At 41.4% G+C, this 24,878-nt stretch overlaps 2 protein-coding genes across 11 annotated transcripts in view; one reads left to right on the top strand and one right to left on the bottom strand.

Moving 5' to 3' along the window:
- The window catches only part of Sox102F (transcription factor Sox102F), a 417,100-nt gene that overhangs the window by 59,794 nt on the left and 332,428 nt on the right, over window positions 1–24,878 (bottom strand). The gene's annotated exons all lie outside the window — the stretch shown is intronic.
- Window positions 21,074–22,319, top strand: LOC138926861 (uncharacterized). Its single transcript, XM_070282451.1, has 2 exons — window positions 21,074–22,168; window positions 22,220–22,319. The coding sequence occupies exon 1, from the start codon at window positions 21,099–21,101 to the stop codon at window positions 21,978–21,980; it is 882 nt and encodes a 293-aa protein (XP_070138552.1). The 5' UTR covers window positions 21,074–21,098; the 3' UTR covers window positions 21,981–22,168; window positions 22,220–22,319.

The raw sequence follows: 24,878 nt of genomic DNA, 5'->3' as shown, positions 1-24,878 counted from the left end.
TCCGTACGTGGATATAACAGCGGTTTCCAAACACGCGAATTCATTTCCAGCACTGCAGAGGGTATTCGCTTACGTATACAAGTTTTCTCAACGAATTCACCACAACGGTGTTACGGCTAGCTATATAAAATCTGGAACACAGCTGTTATTGCGGCTAGTGCAGCGTGTGCATTTTTGGGAGGACATAAAGGCTCTTCAAAATGGAAAAGAGATAGCGGTATCCAGTGCCCTTGCCTCATCCTCTCCCTTCTTGGATAAATTTGGACTGTTGCGCGTAGACGGTCGGCTAAAAAATTCGTCGTTGTATTTTGATAGTCAGCATCCAATTATACTGCCAAGAAGCCATCCAGTTACGCAGGCTATAATTGTTGACTTCCATGAGCGAAATTTACATACGGGACCTCGCGCACTGTTGGCAATTATTCGGTCCCAATATTGGCCAATTGGGGGAAGAAAAACCGTGACGAAGGCAATACACAAATGCATCCGATGCTTCCGGACTAAGCCTCGGTTGTTGAAGCACATTATGGCTGATCTCCCGGAGCAAAGAGTTAGCGGCTCCCAGGTCTTTGGAGTCACTGGTGTGGATTTTTGTGGACCGTTCTACTATAAGCCGGAAGTGCGTAATAAGGCTCCAGTAAAATGTTACGTTAGCATTTTCATTTGTTTTGCTACTAAAGCCGTCCACCTGGAGCTTGTAAGGGATCTGTCCACAATGTCTTTTTTGCAGGCTTTGAAGCGGTTTATATGCACCCGCCGAAGGCCTCAACATATTTGGTCTGACAACGCAACCAACTTTGTTGGAGCCAAAAACGAGCTAAAGGAGCTACGCCGATTATTTCTAAGCGAGGAGCATCAACGGGCACTGCTGGAGTTTCGCTCTATGAAGTCCATCGAATGGCATTTTATTCCTCCTCGATCTCCGCATTTCGGTGGTCTGTGGGAAGCGGCTGTTAAAACCGCCAAGCACCATTTTTACCGAGCTGTCGGATCTGCAGTTCTGGGATTCGAGGAGCTGCGAAAGCTGCTGCGCCATATTGGGGCTGTTATAAATTCACGACCCTTATTGTCTCTTTCAGAAAATCCTGCAGACCTTGATGTTCTGACCCCGGCTCATTTTTTAACTGGCGGTCCGTCAGTCAGCTTTATCGAGCCTGATGTCACAAAGCTGAACTTCAACCGGTTGGACAGCTGGCAGCGCGTGTCCTTTCTGCAGCAGTCTTTCTGGTCCCGATGGAAGGAGGAGTACCTAAGCCTTCTCCAGCAGCGCTCCTAATGGCGCGCCTCCGGTCTTGCCTTGGCCCCGAACGATGTGGTGCTAGTAAAGGACGAGAATCTACCTCCGATGAAATGGCCGCTTGCGAGAATAATGGAGTTAATCCCTGAACGGGATGGTATCTTTCGAGTGGCGGTGATAAAAACCTCATCTGGAATTACCAAGCGAGCAGTGACTAAGCTATGCCTTTTGCCTCTAAGGATGAAGTTGGAGTAGAAGCCCCAACTGGGGGGAGAATGTCGGGTCAAGCAGCAAGCAACTAATTTAAACATAATAATTAATTAGTAACTGATGTTTTGTTGGTCGCAAGCTGACTCTCTTTCGGCCGCTCGGCTTTGCTAATTCAGCGTTTAAAATTAGCGAGCATCCGCTCAGCCTATTCTGGAAGGTTGGCGCCACTCTCGTTCATCTTCTTACTGCGCTCGCATCCTAAATTGGATTTCCCATATTTCTATATATATAAAAGAAAGTCGTGTTAGTTACACCACTTATAGGTCAAGAACGGCAGAACGGCTGAAAATTGGTAGGGAGGTAGCTTAGAGCCAGGAGACGGACATAGGATACTTTTTATCCCGTTCGACAACGGGAATTATACTCCTCCGAAATGGCTGCTTTTATAGTAATGAATAACAATAAGTAGGCTGAGAGCGTAACGTATTGTACATTTATGTGTGTGTCATATGCCCCTGAAATAGGGGTCCGCCGATTACTTATCTACAGTCACCAATGCCAAGAAAACGCCATTGGGCCAATTTTAGTCATCAAACAGTCAATTCTAGAGCTGCGCGAGATAGAAGAATACGAGATCAGGAGAACAAATTTATAAAGGTAATGAAAAGGCGCGTGTAAGCATGGCGCAGTTACGTGAATCACAATAGAAAGATGCACGGTATGAACATAATCAACAAAGACCACTTTTCAAAGAAGAGAAGCGCACAGATTAATAGTTAGAAGAAGAATTAACTAACAACGGCAACAAGTTTATCGAGGATTCACATCTGGGCAATTTCTTCGACTAGCATGCCAGTAAGAGACTGATGTTGAAAATTCTGCTTATTCCAAAGTGATTATTGTGAACATTCAAAGTGAAAGTTCCAAAGTGAACATTCCTTATTTCGCTTCTTCCTGCCGAGTTACGATTAAAATGGCAACGCATTGGCCATTGCATCTTCTGGCGTTGCAGCAACCTTATTAGATGGAGGCATAACAGCTCATTCAGCACTTAGGCTGTCATTGAACATTCAAAATAATCCAGATTCAGTGTGCAACATAAAAACAATCGTCTATGGGCATAGTGCCCATATTTTGGATGAATGCACTATAGGACGTAAAAATTCGCTTGGGGAATTGGATTGGTCATTTAGGGAAATAAGAAACAATGATAAACTATTTTACGGCCCTTTGTTACTCCTTTCAGGTGTTCACGGTTAACGTACGCTGATGAATTCAATGCTTGCTTAAAATCATCGCAACTGTGGAGTAAAGAACTGACCAAGAATATGCGCGATCAAATGCTTCAGGATCCATCCTTTTTCTAAACAACTGTTAGATATTGGCGAGGGGAATTTTGTTGTACGTGAAAATACTGGATGTACTTGAAATACTGAAAAACATTTATTAACCAAAGTAAATGAAGTAAAAACAGCTAGCCCTTATAGAAAACAAAAAAGGCCAAAACAACGTTTGCCGGGATCGCTAGTTGTTCATATATCCTCATAAATCCTAATTTCATATGCGGCCTGAATAAAGTTTATAACGTTGAACCTAATTAAATTCTGATTTTTTATTTACGGCATTGAAAACGCTCAATGACCAAACAAAAGTCATCTAGGGATATCATTTTTTGGTTCATTTTTCTAAATTGCAAATATAGAAAAAACAAGAAAGGAAAGCTAACTTCGGGCGGAGCCGAAGTTGATACACCCTTGCAGTTAAAACCGGATATACATCGCAAACATCGGATATAGTTGGCCGATCTTTATGAGAATATGATAATATAACCCAATTTCTTATAACACAAAAACCAAACCTAAAAATGTCCCAAACTTCTATCTTCAAAAACACAAAAATTTGGGTCATTTTCGATCGTTCAGTTATATGGCAGCTATAGGATATAGTCGGCCGATCCTAATGAAATTTGGTAGGTTGGATCAACTGACCAAAAATAGAATCTGTACTAAATTCCACCTTTCTATCTTCAAAAACACGAAAGTTGGGTCATTTCCGATCGTTCAGTTATATGACAGCTATAGGATATAGTCGGCCGATCCTTATGAAATTGGGCATGTCGTAATATTTTGCCAAAAATGCTCTCATGTCAAATTTGAACTCTGTAACTTTAAAAACGTCAAAGTTATACCATTTCCGATCAATCAGTTGTATGGCAGCTATAGAATATAGTCGGCCGATCCGGGCCGTTCCGACTTATATACTGCGTGCAAAGGAAAGAAGGGTCGGCATCTCCGACCCTTTTGTAGGGTCGGAGATGTCTTCTTCACTGCGTTGCACACTTGTGGACAAAATTATAATACCCTCTGCAAGGGTATAAAAATTGTTAAACAATTGTGGAGTCATCATTTTGCACCACTTGGATAGGACACTTGAACTAAAAATTATTTTAGAATTTTATTACTTTTTTTAATTATAAATTAGAATATATTAACATATTTATTAACAAAAAAAAGTTTTTAATGGTGTGTTGATCGGTGTGGAACAGATTCGGTGTGGAAGGGATGCATACAATTTTCCCAAATAATTCAATGGAATCGAGTCCCACGTTAATTTAATAGCTGCAAGTTCGGGAACGCTTGAATATTGCTGTCCGGACCCATATATTTGACGTGTTAGCGATCCTCACACATTCTCAATAATATTAATGTCCGGTAAATATGGTGGCCACTTTAATAATTCTACGTCTTGGCTCGTTATATACGATTTAACATCTCGGGCCGTATGTATCAGGACATTATCTTGTTGATAAATCCATTGTTGCTTTCAACGACTACAGCGAGTGACCCCACAACAGACTGGAATGGATCGCTACATCCAAATCAAGCGCAAGCTTAGCCCGCAAAGTAGTCCGGCAATAAAACAAAAATTAACCGCGTTCAGAAGATCTATGAAGAACCAGGCAGGTTGAGGAGGATTGAGGAAAATTAACGAGCGCAAGGCACCGCAAAAAAAAACAAAGCCCCCTCCAATCTATATCAGGGAGAAAAGGTCAAGTGACCTGGTCAAGTGAATTGCGGCGTTGATCGGGAACGGTGACAACTTTCGTGTTAACCCGCTTATCAAAGGAAACGTTCATGAAACAAAGGTGCAAACAAATACTCAAGAGCACTTTCGAGTCGTGTCCAAATATCTGGAAAATGCTAAAAAAAAAAAAACTGTCAAGAGTATGGAACCACTAAATCATACTGCTTTTCCTGAAAAAAGTCAATTCAATCTTGGGAACGTTCCGGAGTAGCATTGTGCTCTTCCATTGCGCTTAGGAATTTTAAAACGCAAAAAACTCCCGAAAAACGTTTAATAAATCAAAAGGGTTAGTGTGTTAAAAATACTTGAAACACGTTTTTGAGCTATATTCGACCAGATAAACAATTCCTTTTTTATCAAATTACAAATTCAGAATCACTGTTTGACTGTGCGGACTCGACGAATATCAATGTGGAACGCCAATGATGGCCCAGCTCAGCCTAAAGTAGAATTGTCACCATTTCTGTACGAAAACCATATTGACGTTATGCTACTGGTGGAAGTAAGAGTACAAACCACCGCACAGATCAAAACCAAAGTTCTAATCAGAGAACGCATAAAACACCATTTTTAGAAAAGGTTTGCTTGCATGCCAAACACATTCGTGCAGGCCCCATCGATATAAATTCAGTCAAGCTGACCTCGCTTCTCGATCTCGGAAACACAATTTATTAACTTCTACAACTTACTTGGGGATCGTTTTATAGCCGCAGTAGACTACAATGCCATATATACGCACTGGGTATACCGTCTAGTGGCTCCCAAAGCAAGGCAATTGAAACAAACTGGACTTTGTTTCCCCTGAAAGCCTCACACTGGCCACGTAAGCTTCTAGACCTTATTGATTTTGCGGCGTCAAAAAACATACAACTGTGGTTCGTTGATTTAGTTATACATTTAAATTTAGTGATATTTATACCCTAGCAGAGGGTATTATTTTGTCCAAAAGTGTGCAACGCAGTGAAGGAGACATCTCCGACCCTATAAAGTATATATATTCTTGATCAGGATCACCTCCTGAGTTGATATGAGCATGTCCGTCTGCCCGTCTGTCTGTCCGTCTGTCTGTCTGTCCGTCTGTCTGTCTGTCCGTCTGTCTGTCTGTCCGTCTGTCTGTCTGTCCGTTTCTACGCGAACTAGTCTCTCAGTTTTAAAGCTATCTTCTTGAAACTTTGCACACACCCTTCTTTCCTTTGCACGCAGTATATAAGTCGGAACGGCTCGGATCGGCCGACTATATCCTATAGCTGCCATATAACTGATTGATCGGAAATGGTATAACTTTGGCGTTTTTAGAGTTAGAGAGTTCCGACTTATATACTGCGTGCAAAGGAAAGAAGGGTGTGTGCAAAGTTTCAAGACGATAGCTTTAAAACTGAGAGACTAGTTCACGTAGAAACAGACAGACAGACGGACAGACGGACATGCTCATATCAACTCAGAAGGTGATCCTGATCAAGAATATATATACTTTATAGGGTCGGAGATGTCTCCTTCACTGCGTTGCACACTTTTGACCAAAATTATAATACCCTCTGCAAGGGTGTAAAGATGGAAACAATCAAACAGGTATGTATAAATAGCGTTTCGAGAGCAAGAACGCTGGTTGGTTAACCAAACAGTTGGTTCTTCTGGATTTGTTATGATTTAAATTATTTCCCATTTGAGTGGTAATATTTTTTTGTCGTATTTGATCAAATCGTATGTTTTTTCCCTGATATTTATTTTCATTTTTAAATCCATTAAACCTGTTTGCTAATTCAGCTCGGAAATTGTTTGGTTCTAATTCTTGGACCTTTGCCAAAGCATTGGGCAAACCTGGTGGATTTAATGAGAAAAAAATTTCTGAAATAGATCCATTAAGTCCGGATATAAATACTCCTAGAGCATTGATCCTTATTGATTCTGGATGAGGTAGTAAATTGAATTTCATCCTTAATGCGGAACTGGCCTCAGAGATTGGGGCCTCAGACGCCGAGGATGGCTATTTCACTGACGCCTCTTTGTTGCGTTGCATGGGAGCATGGCACGAATAGGCGAAAGTCACCGTGATGGAGGGAGAATTTAAATACTCCTTCTTCGAAAAAAAAATATACATAGAGACTCTCTTCTTTCTCTCTCAAAAAGTACATTTCTACTCTTTAAAAGCTCAAAGCCAGAAGTCTTTCAGAAAAACTAACTGGACCAAATATTCCCAAATTCTTAAGACAAATATCACAACACAGCCACACACAGCTAAAAAAACGAATCAAGCTCTCCTGGTGGTCGTCAGAGCTAGCTACCCTACAAACAGAACCTTGTTTAACAGGGCAAATGGCGGAGAAGGAAAGCCTCTGGGCAAGACCTTAAGGTGGAAAAATCCAAACCAAATGAATTTTAGGAAAATCCAATCCAAACCAGTCACAGCACCAGGCTATCTTAAAAAATAAGGATATTTCCTGGACTATGTGCCATGAATGAGAAATATCTGGCTATGCTGCTGGATACTTACTTCCCCGGAAGCTCTACAGAATCTGGCACTCCATCAGACGAAAGCGTCTCTCCCATAAACTTTGACCAGAAATCCCTACACTGGGCAAATCACAGATTCAAGCCCTACAAATCATGCTTCCACAACTCTACTACGGGTATACATGCTTAAAAGACAGTTTTTATTTTATTAAGAGCCAAAGGTTTTGTGTGAACCTTTGACCCAAGAGGTATACAAATGAGTTGACAGCATAGCTGGCAAAAAAATTTTTGTTTTTAAATCATTTTCGTTGCGAACATACCCAGGTGCCCCAGTGATGGTTCTCAAGATTTTTGTTTTGCGCGATGTATGACGTCTATGTTGCTGCTGCTCGCGATTCCCCTCAGCTGGGAGCCATGCGTTCAGATTGGCTTTAGGACTGAATTAGGAGTGAGGATCGTGACTTTATGATAGATTTAGTTTTAGGTGCATCTTCTTTCATTCGATGTGCTTACGCCAGGATAGTCGTCTATCAAGGTGGACGCCAAGAAACGTTACTTCGTTGGTGTAAGGGATTTCCATACCGTTTAGTCAAAGCGGAGGGCATGTTTGTCTATTAAGAGTAATCGTTACATGTTTACACTTTTGTTCGTTTATTTTAATGCGCCAGTTGGACAGTCACCTTTCCACTACTCTTAGATGATTAGCGAGTTCGTTTTATGCTTGGGTTAGGCATCTGGAGCAACTTAGAATAACGGTATTGTCGGCGAACGTTGACGTTGTTAGTTGTTCGTTCGTAGGAATATCCGCAGTATACAGAATTGGCAAAGGGATCGCTTCTGGCTTAATTAGTTTTAGAAAGAACGAATTCGAGGGTTTGGCTGGAAGACATTTTGGAGATGAGTAGCGAATGTTTCAACTCTGACTTCGTCGCTGTGAGCCCAGTATCCCGAAGAGTTTCTTATCGGGGTGGTCGTTTCAATTGATGCACTAATTTTTGGGTGGGCTCTTCACAGTGAGAAGGGATACTTTGTGTTTGTTGGTGAAAGATTCTGGATGTACCTCAGCTGTTTCTTTTCTTCCTGGTCGAGAGGTCGGGTTGTTGCCTTAAGGAGTTTCTTTGAAGCTGGTGATCTTTTGTTTTACCAATCATGACGAGTGCGCCTCTTTTCTAGCACGAGCTGTTGGATTTGCTGATTGGATTTGTAGTATTTGTTTCGGTTTACTTCGTTAGTATTTTTTTCAAGGCACTCAGGTATTTTTTGTATTTAACCCAGTTTATTTTTCGCGTCGTCAGGCTGAAGGGGTGTTCGGTTATTTCTGGGCTTTGAAGAAGCGTAAATAGCACAGGCGAGTGGCCTGATGATAATTAGATTGCGAGGTATGTTTTTTGTCACCGCAAAATCATTAAGGTGCGTGAGTCTGTTGGCCAGTATGAGGGATATTCAGGGGAAACATAGTCCAGTTTATTTCTCATATTTATAATTGCATTGTAAAATTGCTTTCATTTGGAAATCACTAGACGTGATCCCCATGGGTATGTTTGGCTTTGTTGTCTCCTGCGGCTACAAAACGATCCCCATGTGAATTGCAGAAGCCCTTCCGAGATTGCGAAGCGAGGAGAGCAGTAAACGGCAGCGATTGGAAGGCTTGCATTACTTAAATGTGGTAGTAACTTCCGAAACTATTTGTATCGATGTAGCCTACAAAAAGTGTGTTGCAAACCTTTTTTGAGGCGTTCTCTGATTAGAACTCCGGTTCCGCCGTGGGCTTTCCCATCTGGATGATCTGTGCGGTAGATTGTATAGGCTCTTATTTGAAAGTTTTATTTGCTTGTAAGATTCGTTTCCACCAGTAGCATTACGCCAATATGGTTTTCATTCAAGAATTGCAACAATTTTAGTTTATGCCATGAGACACCATTGGCGTTCTATATTGTTATTCGTAGAGTCTGTATAGAGTATTTAGAGCTGTATTTAGCTGTATTTCCATGATCTGGTTTTGAAAAAGTGTTTACATGGTCGATTTCATGAATGACTTTATGCTTTGTGAGTTAGGCTGAATTGGATTTTCCATTCCAGATCGTAACGCATCGACAAAGGAGAAGCCGTTGGTGGTTTTTAGGGGACCGAAGAAGGACCTCGCAGCTTTGGCGAAGAAGACGTCTGACGTAGCTTTTGACTCAATTTTTGCACGTTGCGTCTGCGTCAAGCGACCTTGTGACTCTGTAAGTCCTTGAACACCACATATCCTCTATAGTTTGCGTTTGCGAGCAGCGAGCTGAGTTGTGGGTAACCCCGCAGACTACACAGACAGCCCGAAGTTTGAAGTATGACCTAGTTTATCCTAGGCAATTAGTGACTCTTGGCAATAAGTGCATTGCACTGGACCGTTGCGTTTATGTGGCTCTTCCACAGTGATTCTCCAATGCTTGTAGTTTGGATGGATTTCGATCTTCATCAGCGTTCTGCTTTCTGGCTCGAGCCTTACCTTGAAGAGGGGTTGTGGCTTTTTGTTTTTATTTAGAATTTTAATAACATTGTTGGCGGCGAAGCCCTTTTCTCTGCCGGATTACTCTGCGTGCTAAGCTTGCGTAGTTGTTGTTTTTTTTACTGGAATTGGAAATTGGAACATTGCTTGTTGTTGGTGCGAAATTTATTCCCGCCATTGCACTATGGTCCAGCCGAACACTTTTGTTGCCATAAATTAATAACTCAAAAAAGAAACAAGATTTATGGAATAAGTGTTTTTAATTGGATTTATATAATCCATAGGAAGTGAAATAATGAAAAAAAGTACGTGGCTCCGCATTTTTTTTTTTTGTTTTGTTTTTAATTTGAGGCTATTTTGAACACAAAGGCTTTTAATATAAGTAACAAAAAATAAAGAGGTTTAACGCCAAAAAAAAACATTCTTATTTATAGTATTATTATTATTATTATTAACAAGAAAGGAAAGCTAACTTCGGGCGGAGCCGAATTTGATATACCCTTGCAGTTGAAACCGGATATATATCGCAAACATCGGATAGCGTTGGCCAATTTTGGCCAACCAATTTATTACAATAAAAAATCTAAAAAAAGTCCCAAACTTCTATCTTCAAAAATACGAAAGTTGATATTTCTACCAAATACCATTTCCGATCGTTCAGTTATATGGCAGCTATGGGATATAGTCGGCCGATCCTAATGAAATTTGGTAGGTTGGATCAACTGACCAAAAATAGAATCCTTATTAAATTCCAGCTTTCTATCTTCAAAAACAAGAATGTTGGGTCATTTCCGATCGTTCAGTTATATGGCAGCTATAGGATATAGTCGGCCGATATTTATGAAATTTAGCATGACGTAATGTTTTGCCAAAAATGTCTCATGTCAAATTTGAACTCTCTAACTCTAAAAACACCAAAGGTATACCATTTCCGATCAATCAGTTATATGGCAGCTATAGGATATAGTCGGCAGATCCCGGCCGTTCCGACTTATATACTGCGTGCAAAGAAGAAGGGTGGTGCAAAGTTTCAAGACGATAGCTTCAAAACTGAGAGACTAGTTCGCGTAGAAACGGACAGACAGACGGACAGACGGACATGCTCATATCAACTCAGGAGGTGATCCTGATCAAGAATATATATACCTTATAGGGTCGGAGATGTCTCCTTCACTGCGTTGCACACTTTTGACCAAAATTCTAATACCCTCTGCAAGGGTATAATAATTAGGTTATAATTAAAATTATAAGCTAATTTATGACTAAAAACCATAGCAGCAAGGACTTCGGCTTACTTATAGTGATAGGAATAATATGCTTATGTAGATATTAGATTTGTTTTTTGTAGAATAGAATATGTAGGTAGAATATGTTTCTTATTAATGTACAGATTAAACTAGAAATTAATTTTAGGTTATATGTTCTTGTTTTACAGTTAGAATATGCAGGTAGATTATGTTTCTTATTAATGTACAGATTAAACTAAAAAAATTAAATTAGGTTGTATGTTCTTGTTTGCTTGAAATATTGGATGATTTTATCAAAGGATTCTGTTGTGGGGAAGGAAATTGACAATATAGGATCGGCGTTTTGGAAAATATTGTTTCTAATGGATCTGAACTTAGGGCAGTCGGTTAGAACGTGTTTTATTGTGTTGTTTGTACTGTTGCAGAACTGGCAATTTGGTACCGGATTACGGTCAAAAAGATGTGCGTGTGTGAGTCTGGAGTGACCTGGGCGGATTCTGGTGAATTTTATTATATCGTTTCTGTTGTAGGTGAGTTTTTTGGCATTCAGGTCTATGAAGGTTTTATTTTTGTGTATTTCTTTATACCAAGTTGATGTTTTTGAAAAGGAATCATGGAAAATGTTTTTGGAAGTAAATTTTAGGTATCTATTGATGTCTCGAATGTTAAGGTTTGATTTCATATGGAGGGGTCTAGAACAAGCCGCTTTTGCAAATGTATCTGCGAATTCATTGCCTGTAATTTGGACAAGTCCAGGTATCCAAATTAACTTTATTTTTGGGTTATTGTAAAGAGTGTTACGGATATATTTAGCGTAGATGCATTGGGTGTTGGGGTTGGAGATATTTTTCAAAGAAGAAAGTGAGTCAGAGCAGATGGCTATTTTTTTTGAAGAGTTTTTGTGTAGGGTTATGGCTTGGAAAATTGCTATTAACTCGGCTCAGTAGACTCATGTATTGTGTGGTAGAATACTGCTATTTATACATTTGTTAATCGAGGTGATGCTGAAGCTGGTTGTTTTCTCTGTTTTAGAAGCGTCTGTATAAATAAATTCGAAGTCCTTTAGAGCATTTTTAATTTCAGAGAATAGCTTTTGATATATTATATTACTATATATATATTATTATATATTACTGGGCTGGTGTTGTGCTTATTGTAAGTAGTGAGAGTAAGATTTATTGAATTATCATTTAGTTGCCAATTAGGGGCGGTCTTATTGTTCATAAATTTTGGTGGAGTAGAGGGTAAACTATTTAGTCCAGCTGCAATTTAGTTTGTTGCTGGAGAGAGTTTTGATTATATTAAGGGGACCCCCCCCATTCTCGATTTTAAAAAATCGATTTTTTTTTTTAATTTAATTCGAACTTATATCTATTCAAGAATGTTCCCTGAAAATTTCAAGTAAAAATTTCAAAAACTCTTGAAGATATAGCCGATTTATGGTGGAAGCCTTAGGCGACGGCAAGAGCCATCTCAAAACTTTAAACGCGTTTTTCTCGAAACAGTGTTTTTACGACTGGCGCATGAGGTTACTCAAAAACTATTAATCCAATCGGTTCCAAATTTTACCACGTTATTCTATACATATATAGCTCTCGAATGAACTAGGATAAATCAAATCGGTGAAGATCTTCTTTACTTTTCAACTCGATTTGTGGCTGAAAAAAATGGAAATTTTCAAAAAAAAATTTCAAAGGTCCGCCATTTTGTTAATTTTTGAGCGAAGTTAATAATCCTAGATCATACGAGAGCCAAACATGTACTTTTTCTAATCCCGTTGGAATTTTTGGATTCAGATGTCCCAATGAGCGGAAATCACATGCGCCGCCGAAAAGAAGGGCTTTTCTTTTATCACAAAAAAACAACAACAAAAACAAAAAAAAAATAAAAATTCTGTGAAATGGTTTTCTTCCTTTTTGTGTCTTAATATATGTAAGCACAGTTACAACCCTAAAAAATAATTTATGTTCATTTGCCAGCCCATTGAAAATCGTCAAAATTTAAAATCGAGAATGGGGGGGGTCCCCTTAAGTCTATTCTGTATTGAAGGAATAAGGGATTTTATGTGCGAGTTCCAGTTGTATTTTTTATTAATTGTGAGTCCGAGAATTTTTAGGGTGTCAACATCTGATATATTGAATCCTGATGTACTGGGTTTGCATCTACAGTTATATTTCCTACATATGTGTATGTGCTTGCATTTCTCTACTGAGAGGCTAGCACCTGAGTAGTTACACCAGTTTCGAATGTCAGTAAGTATGTTGCTAAAGTTGATATCGAGGTTTTTAGATTTACCAAGAGGGCGAATGATGTTGAAATCGTCAGCGTAGGAGCAGAACGATAATTCTTTGTGGCTTTGGATTATTTCGCATAGTTTATTGTAAGCGATTGTAAAAATAACGACGGATAGTGGTGATCCCTGAGGGATTCCATTATGGAGGTCTAACGTTCTGGAGAAAGCATTCCCTATTTTCACTTTTATTTTTCGGTTTGTCATGAAGTTTTTGATGTAACCTATAATTTTGGGGCCGACGTGCCAGGAAACGAGTTGATTTAAAATTGTATGAATTCCAATTTTGTCAAAAGCTTTGTGGAAGTCGAGAGATAGTATTGAGATATGGTTTTTTCTCTGTAAAGATTTAGTGATCAGATGATCTACCAAGAGTAGAGCTTCAGATACCGATTTACCTTTAGTGAACCCAAACTGATTTTTATTCAATAGTTTGTTGCGAGCTAAAAGCCACCAAAGCCTATTGGCTATCATTTTATCGAGAACTTTAGCAAAGCAAAAGTTTAGTGAGATGGGACGGTACGAATTTAGAGATGTTTTGTCAGAGTTTGGTTTAGCAATTGGGATAACAATACTCAGGTTATAGTTTTGCGGTATGTCACTCTGAAAGATATTATTATATAATTGTAGTAGTCTATGTTTAACAATACTGGAGGAATTTTTTATCATGTCGTATGTAATCCTGTCACTCCCAGGAGTTTTGCCTTTTAGTTTGTTAGGAGACGCGTAGAGTTCTAAAATTGAGAATTCTTCCTCAACAAGTGTTGCATTTTTGTCTATTGGATGAGTTAAGGGATAAAAATGGTTTAGTGTGGAGTTTTTATTTGCAAGAAAGCTACTATCGAAGTTACAGTCATCAGAGTTTTTACACCACAGGGAGCAAAATTCGTTTGCTATATCTCTTTTCTCTATAATGGGCTGATTGGTTTGATTAATTGGTGAAATGCAGTGAACGGGTATAGAGGTTTTTAGGCCACAAAATCTTCTGATGATATTCCAAATAATCTTATGGTTGGAAGTTGGTTGTATATCTGATGTAAAGTCGTGCATAGCTGCTTTTTTGGCTAATTTTAATTTTCTTTTGACTGGCTAATTTTAATTCTCTTTTGAAGAGTGCATTGACTTTTTTGTAGTTAATTAAGTTTTCACTTGTAATATTGTTTCTTAATTTGTGCCATAGTTTTTGTTTTGATTTACGAAGAAGAGCTAGCTTAGTGTTCCACCAGGGAACTTTGTGTTCAGAATTAGTAACCAAAGATTGGGGAATAGATTCATTGGCGCTTAGTAAAATTATTTTCTTTAAGTTTGCTACATCTTGGTTTATATTTGAACTGGGTTGAAGCTCATCATTAATGTTGCTGTTAATTTCTCGAACTTGTCCCAGTTGGCATATTGTTGTAGGAATTTTCGTTTTGGGTGCGACTCCGTGTTTTGGTTGGTGGTTGTTAGAAACAAAGAAGTGATAATAGGAAAGTGATCATTGCCATGGAGGTCTTTGTCAATTTTCCAGTTTTCATATGGAGCAAGGTTGATAAGATAAGTTGGTATTGGTGGGCAGTTCATTCAACAAATTGTTAAAATGTGGGTTTCTTGTAATGCTATTATTTTTAAATGATATTTTTTTATAAGAATTTGTAACTCTCTATAATTATTCATGTAACCTTTTATGTTCCATTGTAATACCTTAAGTGTCATTTTTATATCTAGATTTAGTGACTATTTAGATTTAACGATTAGTCTTTATTTAATTCAGCAATATTTTTAAACTTAGATCTTGTTATAAGTGTTGTTCGATTTTTCTTTGTTAATTAGATTTCTTTTGGTTCTTTTGCTTATGTTTCTAGGGAGAACATTTACTTTACTAATTGTCCTATCCTTACTGATATTTTCGTTGCTTGAGTCTGTTACCATATTTTCATCTTCCTTGTCGTCATATTCTATAATAGGTCTTTTACTGTCGGTGAGGGTGGGAGGTTGATGCTGATGTCGAAGGGGTATTCTGTGATGATCGATGAGGATTTGGTATGTTGTTTTGCGTCGAGCTTGCTACCGATGCATAAAGGGATCCGTCGTGCTGGTTTCTCTTCCTGTAGATGGACCAGGCCGATTTGGTGTCAACTTTTTGGAGGGTTTTGATGGCTTGTACTTCTTTATGGGTAAGAAAAACTGGGCAGTTTCTGTCTCTGGGATGGTGTTTATTGTCCGGCATATTTTTTTCGGTGCAGTTTATGCAGCATGTTCCACGCTCGCATTATTCTCCTTTTATGATGTCAATATGGGCAGGTTGGCTGCATATAAAGGTCTCTGTATTTTTGCAGAATTTTTGGAGGTGACCTAGACGTGAGCAGTTGTTACATCGGATTGGGGCTGGTATAAAAGGGTGAACTTGAACTCTTTCGTATCCTATATATATGTAATCCGGTAGGTCTAATTTTTCGAATGTTAGGGTTATTAGTCCAGTTTCGGTTGGCTCTCCTATAAGGGTCTTCATAACTTTCCTAACTGGGGTCACTTTTTGGCTTTTTAGGTTTTCGAGGATCTCTTCTTCTTCAATACCTCGCAGATCGTTGGAGTATATTATACCCTTTGAGTAGTTTAGCGTTCGGTGTTCTGAGACTGATACGTGTATGTGGAGTATGTTCGTGAGTTTGAGAAGTTTTTCAGCTTGATTAATGTCTTTTGTTTGTAGGAGAAGGTTTCCGTCGCGTAACTTCTTACAGCTGACAACTACACCCCCGCATGTTATATCAATGACTTTTTTAATATTAAAGGGGGAGACTCCTGCAAAGGATGTCTCATCGGTTCTTGATATTATGAGGAATTTGCTGGTTGGTGAAGGTTTTTCCTTCCAAATGTCTGAAGGAACACGCATGATTATTTGGGTTTTAAGTTTTTTATATTAGCGATAAGCTTGTCACAACAGGTGCACTAACTGATAAGCGATCTATATATAGAACTGTGTGTATGTTTGTTTTAGTGTTTGTCACTTATACTTGACTAGCTTTCTGGTTCGCTTTGGGGGAGAAACACGAGTGATCGGTTCGACTGCTAAACGTAAACTGTTATTTATAGTAAAAAATAAATCAACTAAGAGATTGCATAGAAGAAATCGCTCTTGTCATTGGAGACCTGAAATATAAAAAATTTAAGTTTAATTTTTATATACTGGATATTCTGGATTTTATGTATTGGTTCTTTAACCAACCTAAATGTTTTTAATCCTCTTGCTCCTCGTTGTCCAGTTCAAAATTTTATTGCATGCCAATGTTTACATCTAAACCATCTTCATGGTCAAAGTCCTCCGAAGAGCCACCTTCGCTTGATAGCATTTCCAAAACTTCAGTCGGAAGTTTCAGTTTGGATAGTTTCTGAATTCGTCCATCAAGGTTGACCGACGAAATAATAGGATCAGCTGTATCCATTGCTCGGTGGAAGACGTCACCAAAATTATTTATTCCACTGGACTTCCGTGCATGATGCAAGCGATCTGATTTGTGTATTTTATTTCGCGCTTCAGCTCCCTCCTCTTCAAAATATCCCACAGGAAGAACTATGCTTTCTATAATATCACTGGAGTGAACTAATATCTTGTGCACAGTGGCTGTCATTGGGAACCATGGATATTTATCAATTATCAATGCTGATGTATGACAATGTTGTCTAAATTTAACAATATTAATTGGCAATAGGCATGATAGGCAGTTCTGAGGGTCCTTAGAAGCTGCTTGTCAATGCCAGTAATTTTCGAAAATATTTTTGGCTCACTAAATGATCGGCGTGCTGTATTACAATCATTCCAACTGCCGAAACCTCCAGTTTTAGATCTATCAACCTTTAAAGAAAGTTGTTGCCAAAACAAATCTTGAATATGCCTTTTTCTTTCTTATACTTCCTTCTTATCATTTAGGCTGCAAATTCTCCACTTTTTAAGATGACATTTATATATCCGGCGTGCAGAATAAATTTAAACATGCGAATCCAGCAATGCAACGGGCTTTGTCCATACTTAAAATTTTCCAAAACTGGTAAAAACTTCTCGCCTTCAAAATTTTTATTGTTCAAAAAATCGGAGGGTGTTGTCTACAAATTGGACAAGCGTGTGTTGATTTTATTCCAGTAAGGGCATTGAGCCCTACGCAAAAAAAATTTTAGCCTTTTCCGGGCATAATGACAGCAAATTTAACACAAATGCAAGGTCGTGTTTACCCTGTTTTCGAGCGGCCATCCTGGCTGCCTGTATCAATGAAGATGTGTCTTTTCCTTCAGATATCACAAGATCTGCCAACCTGTTTACGTTGCGCCCTGCGATATTTTCGACTATATGTCAATGCAGGACGTCCCACTGAATTTTTTTCCTGGCCAATTAATACACACGTTTGTGTGTATTGTGCCAATCAGAATGTCTACTTTGAAATACTTTTTCATTATGTTTTAAATAACTTTTCCATTTTGTCGCCAAACAATAACCAAACTTCTTGCCAGCATCTTCAAAATATGTAATTATTTGCTCCGAAATACTGCCGTCAATTGCCGTTTTGAAAAATTCGACAATAGCTATTTCCTTGGATACTTGGACCTTGACAGACTTCCACACATCACAACAATTTGAAACATTTCACATTACAAAACACGTAGTACAAACCCCACTGATTAGAATCCAATACAAATTTTATTTAAATGTTGTTTCTTTTTTAACAAATTTTTTTATTCAAGACTACACGTTCTTTTAAATTCAAACAGCTGACTTTAAAAGCTGATATAGCGAATGTGGCGCCATCTATGCAAATTTTTGGTACCAAAAATTTATGGTCACTCTTTTTCTGTTAGAATTTGATAAAAATCTCGTTAATATTTAAAATTTTTAAAAATGGAGTTTGGCCAACACAAGTGGTCGGCTGGACCATTGACGCGGGAGTCGGAGTGAACAAAGCGGGTGAATCTGACCGTGCCCTTTGGCTTTCAGGGGTCAGTAAAGCCGAGTTTCTCTTAATCGCCGATTTTTCCATTTCGGTATCATGGGTAAAAGCCGTTTCTTTGGTTCACTGAGCTTCTACGCTCGTTCTTTTGATCGTTGCTCAACTAGCTCTGTCGACGGTCAAAAACATTGTTATCGATAGTTAAGTCAGTATTATTAGGAGATGTAGTATTTTAAGTTATCGGAAGTACGGGCTTATCAATCGCGGTTATGTGAATGCCGCCAAAAAGTGCCATTCATTGTTTTGTTGATTGTAGGAGGGCACACTGCGGTAAGAAGAGGAATTAATATTTGAATTGTAAACTAATGTATGAATTTATAGAATAAAACGTTCCGTTAGCCACAGCCAAGGCCTTTGAAGTACCCCTTTCTTCGGACCTACGCGTGTGGGGAGCCGTTTAAGGCAACTCCACATGACACAAAACAACAGCTTTTATTCGCAGTCCTAGGGAGACTGCAAGGGCAACTTGCGCTGGAGGACGGCTCGACGACCAGCTAGAGAGTTGCCAGGAGCGCACGGAGCGCAGTTCCCGTACCAGCAGAGGAGTCGCAGCCAGCGACATAGACGGCGCAGCCAGCGCCAAACACTGAGTACGGACGGAGTCGCAGCCAGCGACACGGAGACGCAGCCAGCGTCGGTTCAGGAGACGCAGCCAGCGTCGGTTTAGGAGACGCAGCCAGCGTCGGTTTAGGAGACGCAGCCAGCGTCAGGAGGCGCAAGGAGCGCCAAGCATCAGCGGCAGCAGCCAGACGGCACAGGTCCGCCATTTTTGGAGCGCTAGGGCAGCGCCATTTTGGAGCGCTAGGGCAGCGCCATATTTGGATATCTCGAGATGCAGCATTCCCCCAGGAGGAGTTCCCGGCTAAACGGAGGGGAAGCCACACCTACAACGCGAGCGGATCAGCAGCCAGTGAGTAGTGCAGCAGAAAGCCGGCCAAGGGTTAACGTAACCACGGCGGCGGCCATTTCTCGCCCAGCCACTACAGCGACTACAGTAGCGTCCCAACCAAGGAGCACTGTAACAGCAGCTGCGAGTTCAGAGCCGGAGGTGAGCCAGCCACTCACGGCGTACCTATTGGAGAGGATTACGGCGTTGGAGAACGAGCTGAAGAAGGTCAAAGCCATGGACACAGCAAGCACCGCCAATTGCGCGCCAATCGCAGTTGGCCCAAGCGCAAATGGCGCCAACAGTGGAGCGTCGGAGCGGCCGCCATCGTGGAGCGGACCGCCATTAACCGCCACATCGAACGGTGAGGCACCAACTAACGGGGTCGGGCCGGACCCATATAGCAGTTTCGGTGCGACCAGTGGGACCTACACGCTGCCGCCATCTTGGAGTGGACCACCGTTGCTAACGAGTAGCAACCCACTGTGTGCTACAAGTGCTGCGCAAACAGCGCATGGATGCGCGCTACCGGGCGGGAGCATCCACAACGTAGCAACTGCATCACCATTTGTTGGATCCTACGCCTGGATGACGCCGAATGGAACCCAAGCTAATGGACCAAGGAGGCTCCCGGACTTGCCTATATTTGGAGGGCAGCCCGAGGATTGGCCCATCTTTAATTGTGCATTTGTAGAGACGACCCAAGCGTACAACTGCACGGATCTGGAGAACAACCAGAGGCTTTTGAAGGCGCTGAAGGATGAAGCACGCGAGACAGTGAAGTCGCTGCTGATTCACCCTGCAAACGTCAGAGCCGTGATGGAGCAGCTGCGGTTTAGGTTTGGCCGACCGGAGCAGCTTATACGCAGCCAGCTGAACAGCGTGCGAGAGGTTCAGCCGATTTCGGAGCAGCAACTGGCGAGGATCGTCCCCTTCGCAACCAGAGTGAGTAACCTCACGGCCTTCTTGCAGTCGGCAAAGGCGGAGCAACATCTGGGAAACCCCACACTCATGGAGGAGCTTGTGGCAAAGCTTCCCACCAGCAAACGAGTGGATTGGGCCAGGCACGCTGCATCGATCCAGCCCTTTCCCACTGTAGCGCACTTCAGCGCGTGGCTACAGGAGTACGCGAACATCGTGTGTACGATTTTGGACGTCGATGGAAAGGAGCCGAGGCGTCGAGTTCTACACGCGAGCGTCGACCAGAACGGATACGAGCAGCGGGATGACCGGCATGGAGGTTGTCCAATTTGTGAAGGTCAACATGCTACGACGAGCTGCAGCGAATTCATTGGAGCTTCGCCACCGGGCAGATGGAGCATGGTGAAGAGGCATCGGCTCTGCTTCACATGCTTACGGAGTGGGCATGCGGCCAGATCCTGCGATGTGCATGGCGAGTGCCAGATCAACGGATGCCGCAGATTGCATCACCGTCTGCTACATGAAGAGGACGAAGGGCGAAGACGGCCGGAGCAGCGAGGTGGCTTCAGGCGCCACAACGGAGGAAACCAGATGTCACCAGTTTCCAGACGCAGCCCGGACAGGAGGTCTTCGCCACGAGGTGGTTACAGGGACCACGAGAGGACCCAGGAGTCGGCTGTCCGCAGGAACAGCCAGGAGAGAAGGGCCCCGCAGCCAGCGGAGGCGCCCATGCAGAGGAACTTGAGTATTGACGTCAAAGGAGGCAGACTTTTGTTCCGTATACTGCCAGTAACGCTGTACGGAGCTGGTCGCCAGGTGGACACATACGCGCTATTAGATGAAGGATCCTCCGTCACGATGATCGACGACGAGCTACGGAGGGATCTGGGAGTGCAAGGCGAACGTCGACAACTGAACATCCAATGGTTTGGAGGAAGAGCCAGCAGGGAGCCTACCAACGTGGTGAGCCTGGAGATCAGTGGAGCTGGGAAGCCCACTCGTCACCCGTTGAGGAACGTGTACGCCGTTTCGAGCCTGAGTCTGCCGATGCAGACGTTATGTCGACGAGATGTCCAGGGAGTTCATAAGGATTCGCGACTGCCGATGAAGCCCTACAGCAACGTGGTGCCGAAGTTGCTCATCGGACTGGACCATGGACATTTGGGATTGCCACTTAGGACGAGGCGGTTTGCCAGAGAGGGACCGTTCGCGGCCGCAACCGAGCTTGGATGGGTTGTGTTTGGGCCAGTAAGTGGACAATCAACAACGCCGTCACCGAGGTCCTGCCTTCTAGCGGAGGAGGACACGATGGAAAAGATGGTGGAGGACTACGTCGAGATGGAAGGCTTTGGTGTGAAGCTCGCGCAACCGGTCGCAGCCAGCGACGACGCGCGGGCCCAAAGGATCCTCGACGACACCACGGTGAAAGTGGGGCGTCGCGACCAGACGGGTTTGCTCTGGAAGGATGACCACGCTGTGCTGCCACGGAGCTACGAGATGGCACACAGACGGCTGATCAACGTCGAGAAGTTGAAGCGCAACGGGCCGTTGGCGCTAGGATACGATCGGATCATCAAGGACGTGTCCAAAGGATATGCGAGGAAATTTCAGCCGGATGAGGTCGCGGTGAAGAGCGACACGCTATGGAATTTGCCACAATTCGGTGTCGAAACCCCGAACAAGCCCGGTGAGGTCCGGCTTGTTTTTAATGCTGCAGCCAAGGTTGGAGATCGATGTTCCCAACGATTCCTTTGGAGAGATGGTAACGACGATCGAGACCCGGATGTGTACGAGGTGAGAAAGAACTTCGTGGGAGCCGACAAGGAGGCCAGACGATTTGGAGACGCGTTCGAGACGGAGAGGATACAGAGGCGGAGTATGGGAGCAGATGGTGCATTGCGTCAAGCGAGTGCTGCGCCATACCCTGGAAGAAGTCGCGCCGAGGGACCATGTGGAGTCCCACCATGGAGTACCTGCCTACGCTTGTGCGCCGCGAGAAGTGGTGCCAGGGAACGGAGCCCATCCGCCAGGGCGATATGGTCTTCGTCTGCGATCCTGCCTTGCCCAGACGAGAGTGGCGCAAGGGCATCGTGGAGGAGGTCAACAACGGAGCCGATGGAGATGGATGGAGCTAATGGACTATCTTGGACAATGTTGCGGCCCGTCTCTAAACTTGGAGTTTGGATTTGAGTGAAGCGGGTCTTCACGGGGTCGGGGATGTCGACGGTCAAAAACATTGTTATCCATAGTTAAGTCAGTATTATTAGGAGATGTAGTATTTTAAGTTATCGGAAGTACGGGCTTATCAATCGCGGTTATGTGAATGCCGCCAAAAAGTGCCATTCATTGTTTTGTTGATTGTAGGAGGGCACACTGCGGTAAGAAGAGGAATTAATATTTGAATTGTAAACTAATGTATGAATTTATAGAATAAAACGTTCCGTTAGCCACAGCCAAGGCCTTTGAAGTACCCCTTTCTTCGGACCTACGCGTGTGGGGAGCCGTTTAAGGCAACTCCACATGACACAAAACAACAAGCTCATTGCGTGGTACTTATTTATTTAAAACAACTATTCAATAGTTTTTGTTTTAACACATCACAACTGTTATAAAAAGCATGTCTAGCGCTCTAGTGTGGTTCAGCGTCTTTTCGCTTATATTGGGTTACCCAGTTTTTGTTTTAACACATCACAACTGTTATAAAAAGCATGTCTAGCGCTCTAGTGTGGTTCAGCGTCTTTTCGCTTATATTGGGTTACCCCAGATTTTTTGTTTGGTTAGCTCGGGCAAAAAACATTCACTCAGTTGAGTGACTAACCTTTAGTGTTTTACGTTGAGAGATTCGTATAATGTTCGCCCACTGAACATCGCTTACTGAGGGAAATGATTGACGGTCGCACAGAGAGAATCATTAAACGACCGATTGACCGAACAAGTCAATTCAAAAAGTCTTTGCAACACTTTATATTCTACTCGATGCACAGTGGTACAATGTGTAACTTTTTGAAAGAAAAACCAGAAAAGAAAGCTACCTTCGGGCGGAGCCGAAGTTTTTATACCCTTGCAGTTAAAACCGGATATATATCGCAAACATCGGATATAGTTGGCCGATCTTAATGAGAATATCATAATAAAACCAATTAACTAAAATACAATATCTAAAAAAAGTCCCAAACTTCTACCTTCAAAATAACGAAAGTTGATATTTCTACCAAGTACCATTTCCGATCGTTCAGTTATATGGCAGCTATAAGAGTTAGTGGGCCGATCCTTATGCAATTTGGCATGGCGTATTATTTCGCAAAAAATAGCGCTCGTGTAAAATTGGAACTCTCGAACTCTAAAAACACCAAAGGTATACCATTTCCGATTAATCAGATATATGGCAGCTATAGGATATAGTGGGCCGATCCCGGCCGTTCCGACTTATATACTGCTAGCAAAGGAAAGAAGGGTGTGTGTTTCAAGTCGGTAGCTTCAAAGTTTCAAGTCGATAGCTTTAAAACTGAGAGACTAGTTTGCGTAGAAACAGACAGACGGACAGACGGACATGCTCATATCAACTCAGGAGGTGATCCTGATAAAGAATATATATATTTTATAGGGTCGGAGATGTCTCCTTCACTGCGTTGCACACTTTTGACCAAAATTATAATACCCTCTGCAAGGGTATAATGAAAAAAATGTTATTAAATCATTTTTTTTTCTATTTAGAGTTTATATAACAACTAATAAATAGTTAAGTAACTAATTAATAGTTAAATTGCAAAGCTGAATATGCTTTACCAACAGATACTTAAGTAGCCGGAGCGGCCAAGACTACATGTGCATGTGCACTCAAGTTTGGCGATTTTAGCATTACATTTGTATAAAAATGTAGTATATCGTCGTTTAATGGTAAACAACGACACATTTTGTCAAAGTTCTCATTATGTTTATTCCACGTCCCATTTTTATTTTAATTATTTTGCTGCACATCCAAATGTCACAAAGGCAAATGAAGCAAAACGCACTAAGACTCACATACATGCAAAAAGGCTGAATCTTAAAAGACTAAATGAAAAGACTTTGAATCGTCTTTCAAAGGCAAACGGTGCTGGAATTAGCACAGCAAAGGGGAACAGAAAATGTGGCTCATTTTTTGAGCGAGAGAAAAACTTTTATACCAACAACCCAAACTGTTGCTCTCAAACTTATTGCTCAAAGACTCATTGAACATAATATTCTTTTTTTTTTTCGCCCATAGCTCACCCACGAGGCGTGGCCGCAATTTTTAGATCTCCTGAAATAAGATTTCAAACATTGGCTGTGGCGTTAACCCGTTTAAACGGGGAGGCCAAATAATTCTTCCACTACAGGAAGTAACTTAATATAAAAAAAATAAAAATAAAAATATCAAATCATTCGCGAGTATTTTTATTCAGTTTCAACAGCAGGAATTTGTCTTCACGCTGCACCAGTGGTGGGCAAACTCTCATTTTACATAGCACGCTTGTATAGGGTAGGAAATTCTGCCGCAGCGCTGCCGGCACACTGACAGTGAAAGCACTCTCAATTTTTTTTTAGAACCTCTCTCGTTTGCTCTCATTTTGACGCATTTGACAGCCCAAACTTAAAAATCAAAATGTTTCCACTGAGAAAAAAATGTTCTCAGAAATTGGGAAAAGTTTTCTTCATGATGCTAAAAAAGCTTTTTTTTAAAAGAAAATACACAATTTTAGTGCCCATTCCAACTTTTGAATTAACGAAAAATGAAATAAAAATACGTTTTTTTCGCTCAGTGAATTCTCTGCTCTCATTGTTTTTCTCTGCTACGCACACACTCAAACTTTAAAAATGTGTTAGTTTTACCCCCACTGCACTACACCATCACTATATCAGAAGTTACACCGTATTCTTCAACAATTTATAGTTTGCAATTACAGATACAAGGGCAAATATATCATTTGCATGGTTCATTTATGCTCGCAGATGCGGCAGAACAAGGAGGATTTTTTACCCTTGCAGTTAAAACCGGATATATAATTGCAAACATCGGATATAGTTGGCCGATCCTTATGAGAATATGATAATATAACCCAATTTATT

The sequence above is a fragment of the Drosophila bipectinata genome, chromosome 4, assembly GCF_030179905.1.
Source record: "Drosophila bipectinata strain 14024-0381.07 chromosome 4, DbipHiC1v2, whole genome shotgun sequence".
NCBI classification, from domain to species: Eukaryota; Metazoa; Arthropoda; class Insecta; order Diptera; family Drosophilidae; genus Drosophila; species Drosophila bipectinata.
This window is presented reverse-complemented; position numbering and strand designations above follow the sequence as displayed.

What these genes read in the sequence shown, in the direction of transcription:
- LOC138926861 (XM_070282451.1), top strand. Translation starts at nt 21,099, where the DNA reads ATGGAAAAGATGGTGGAGGACTACGTCGAGATGGAAGGCTTTGGTGTG.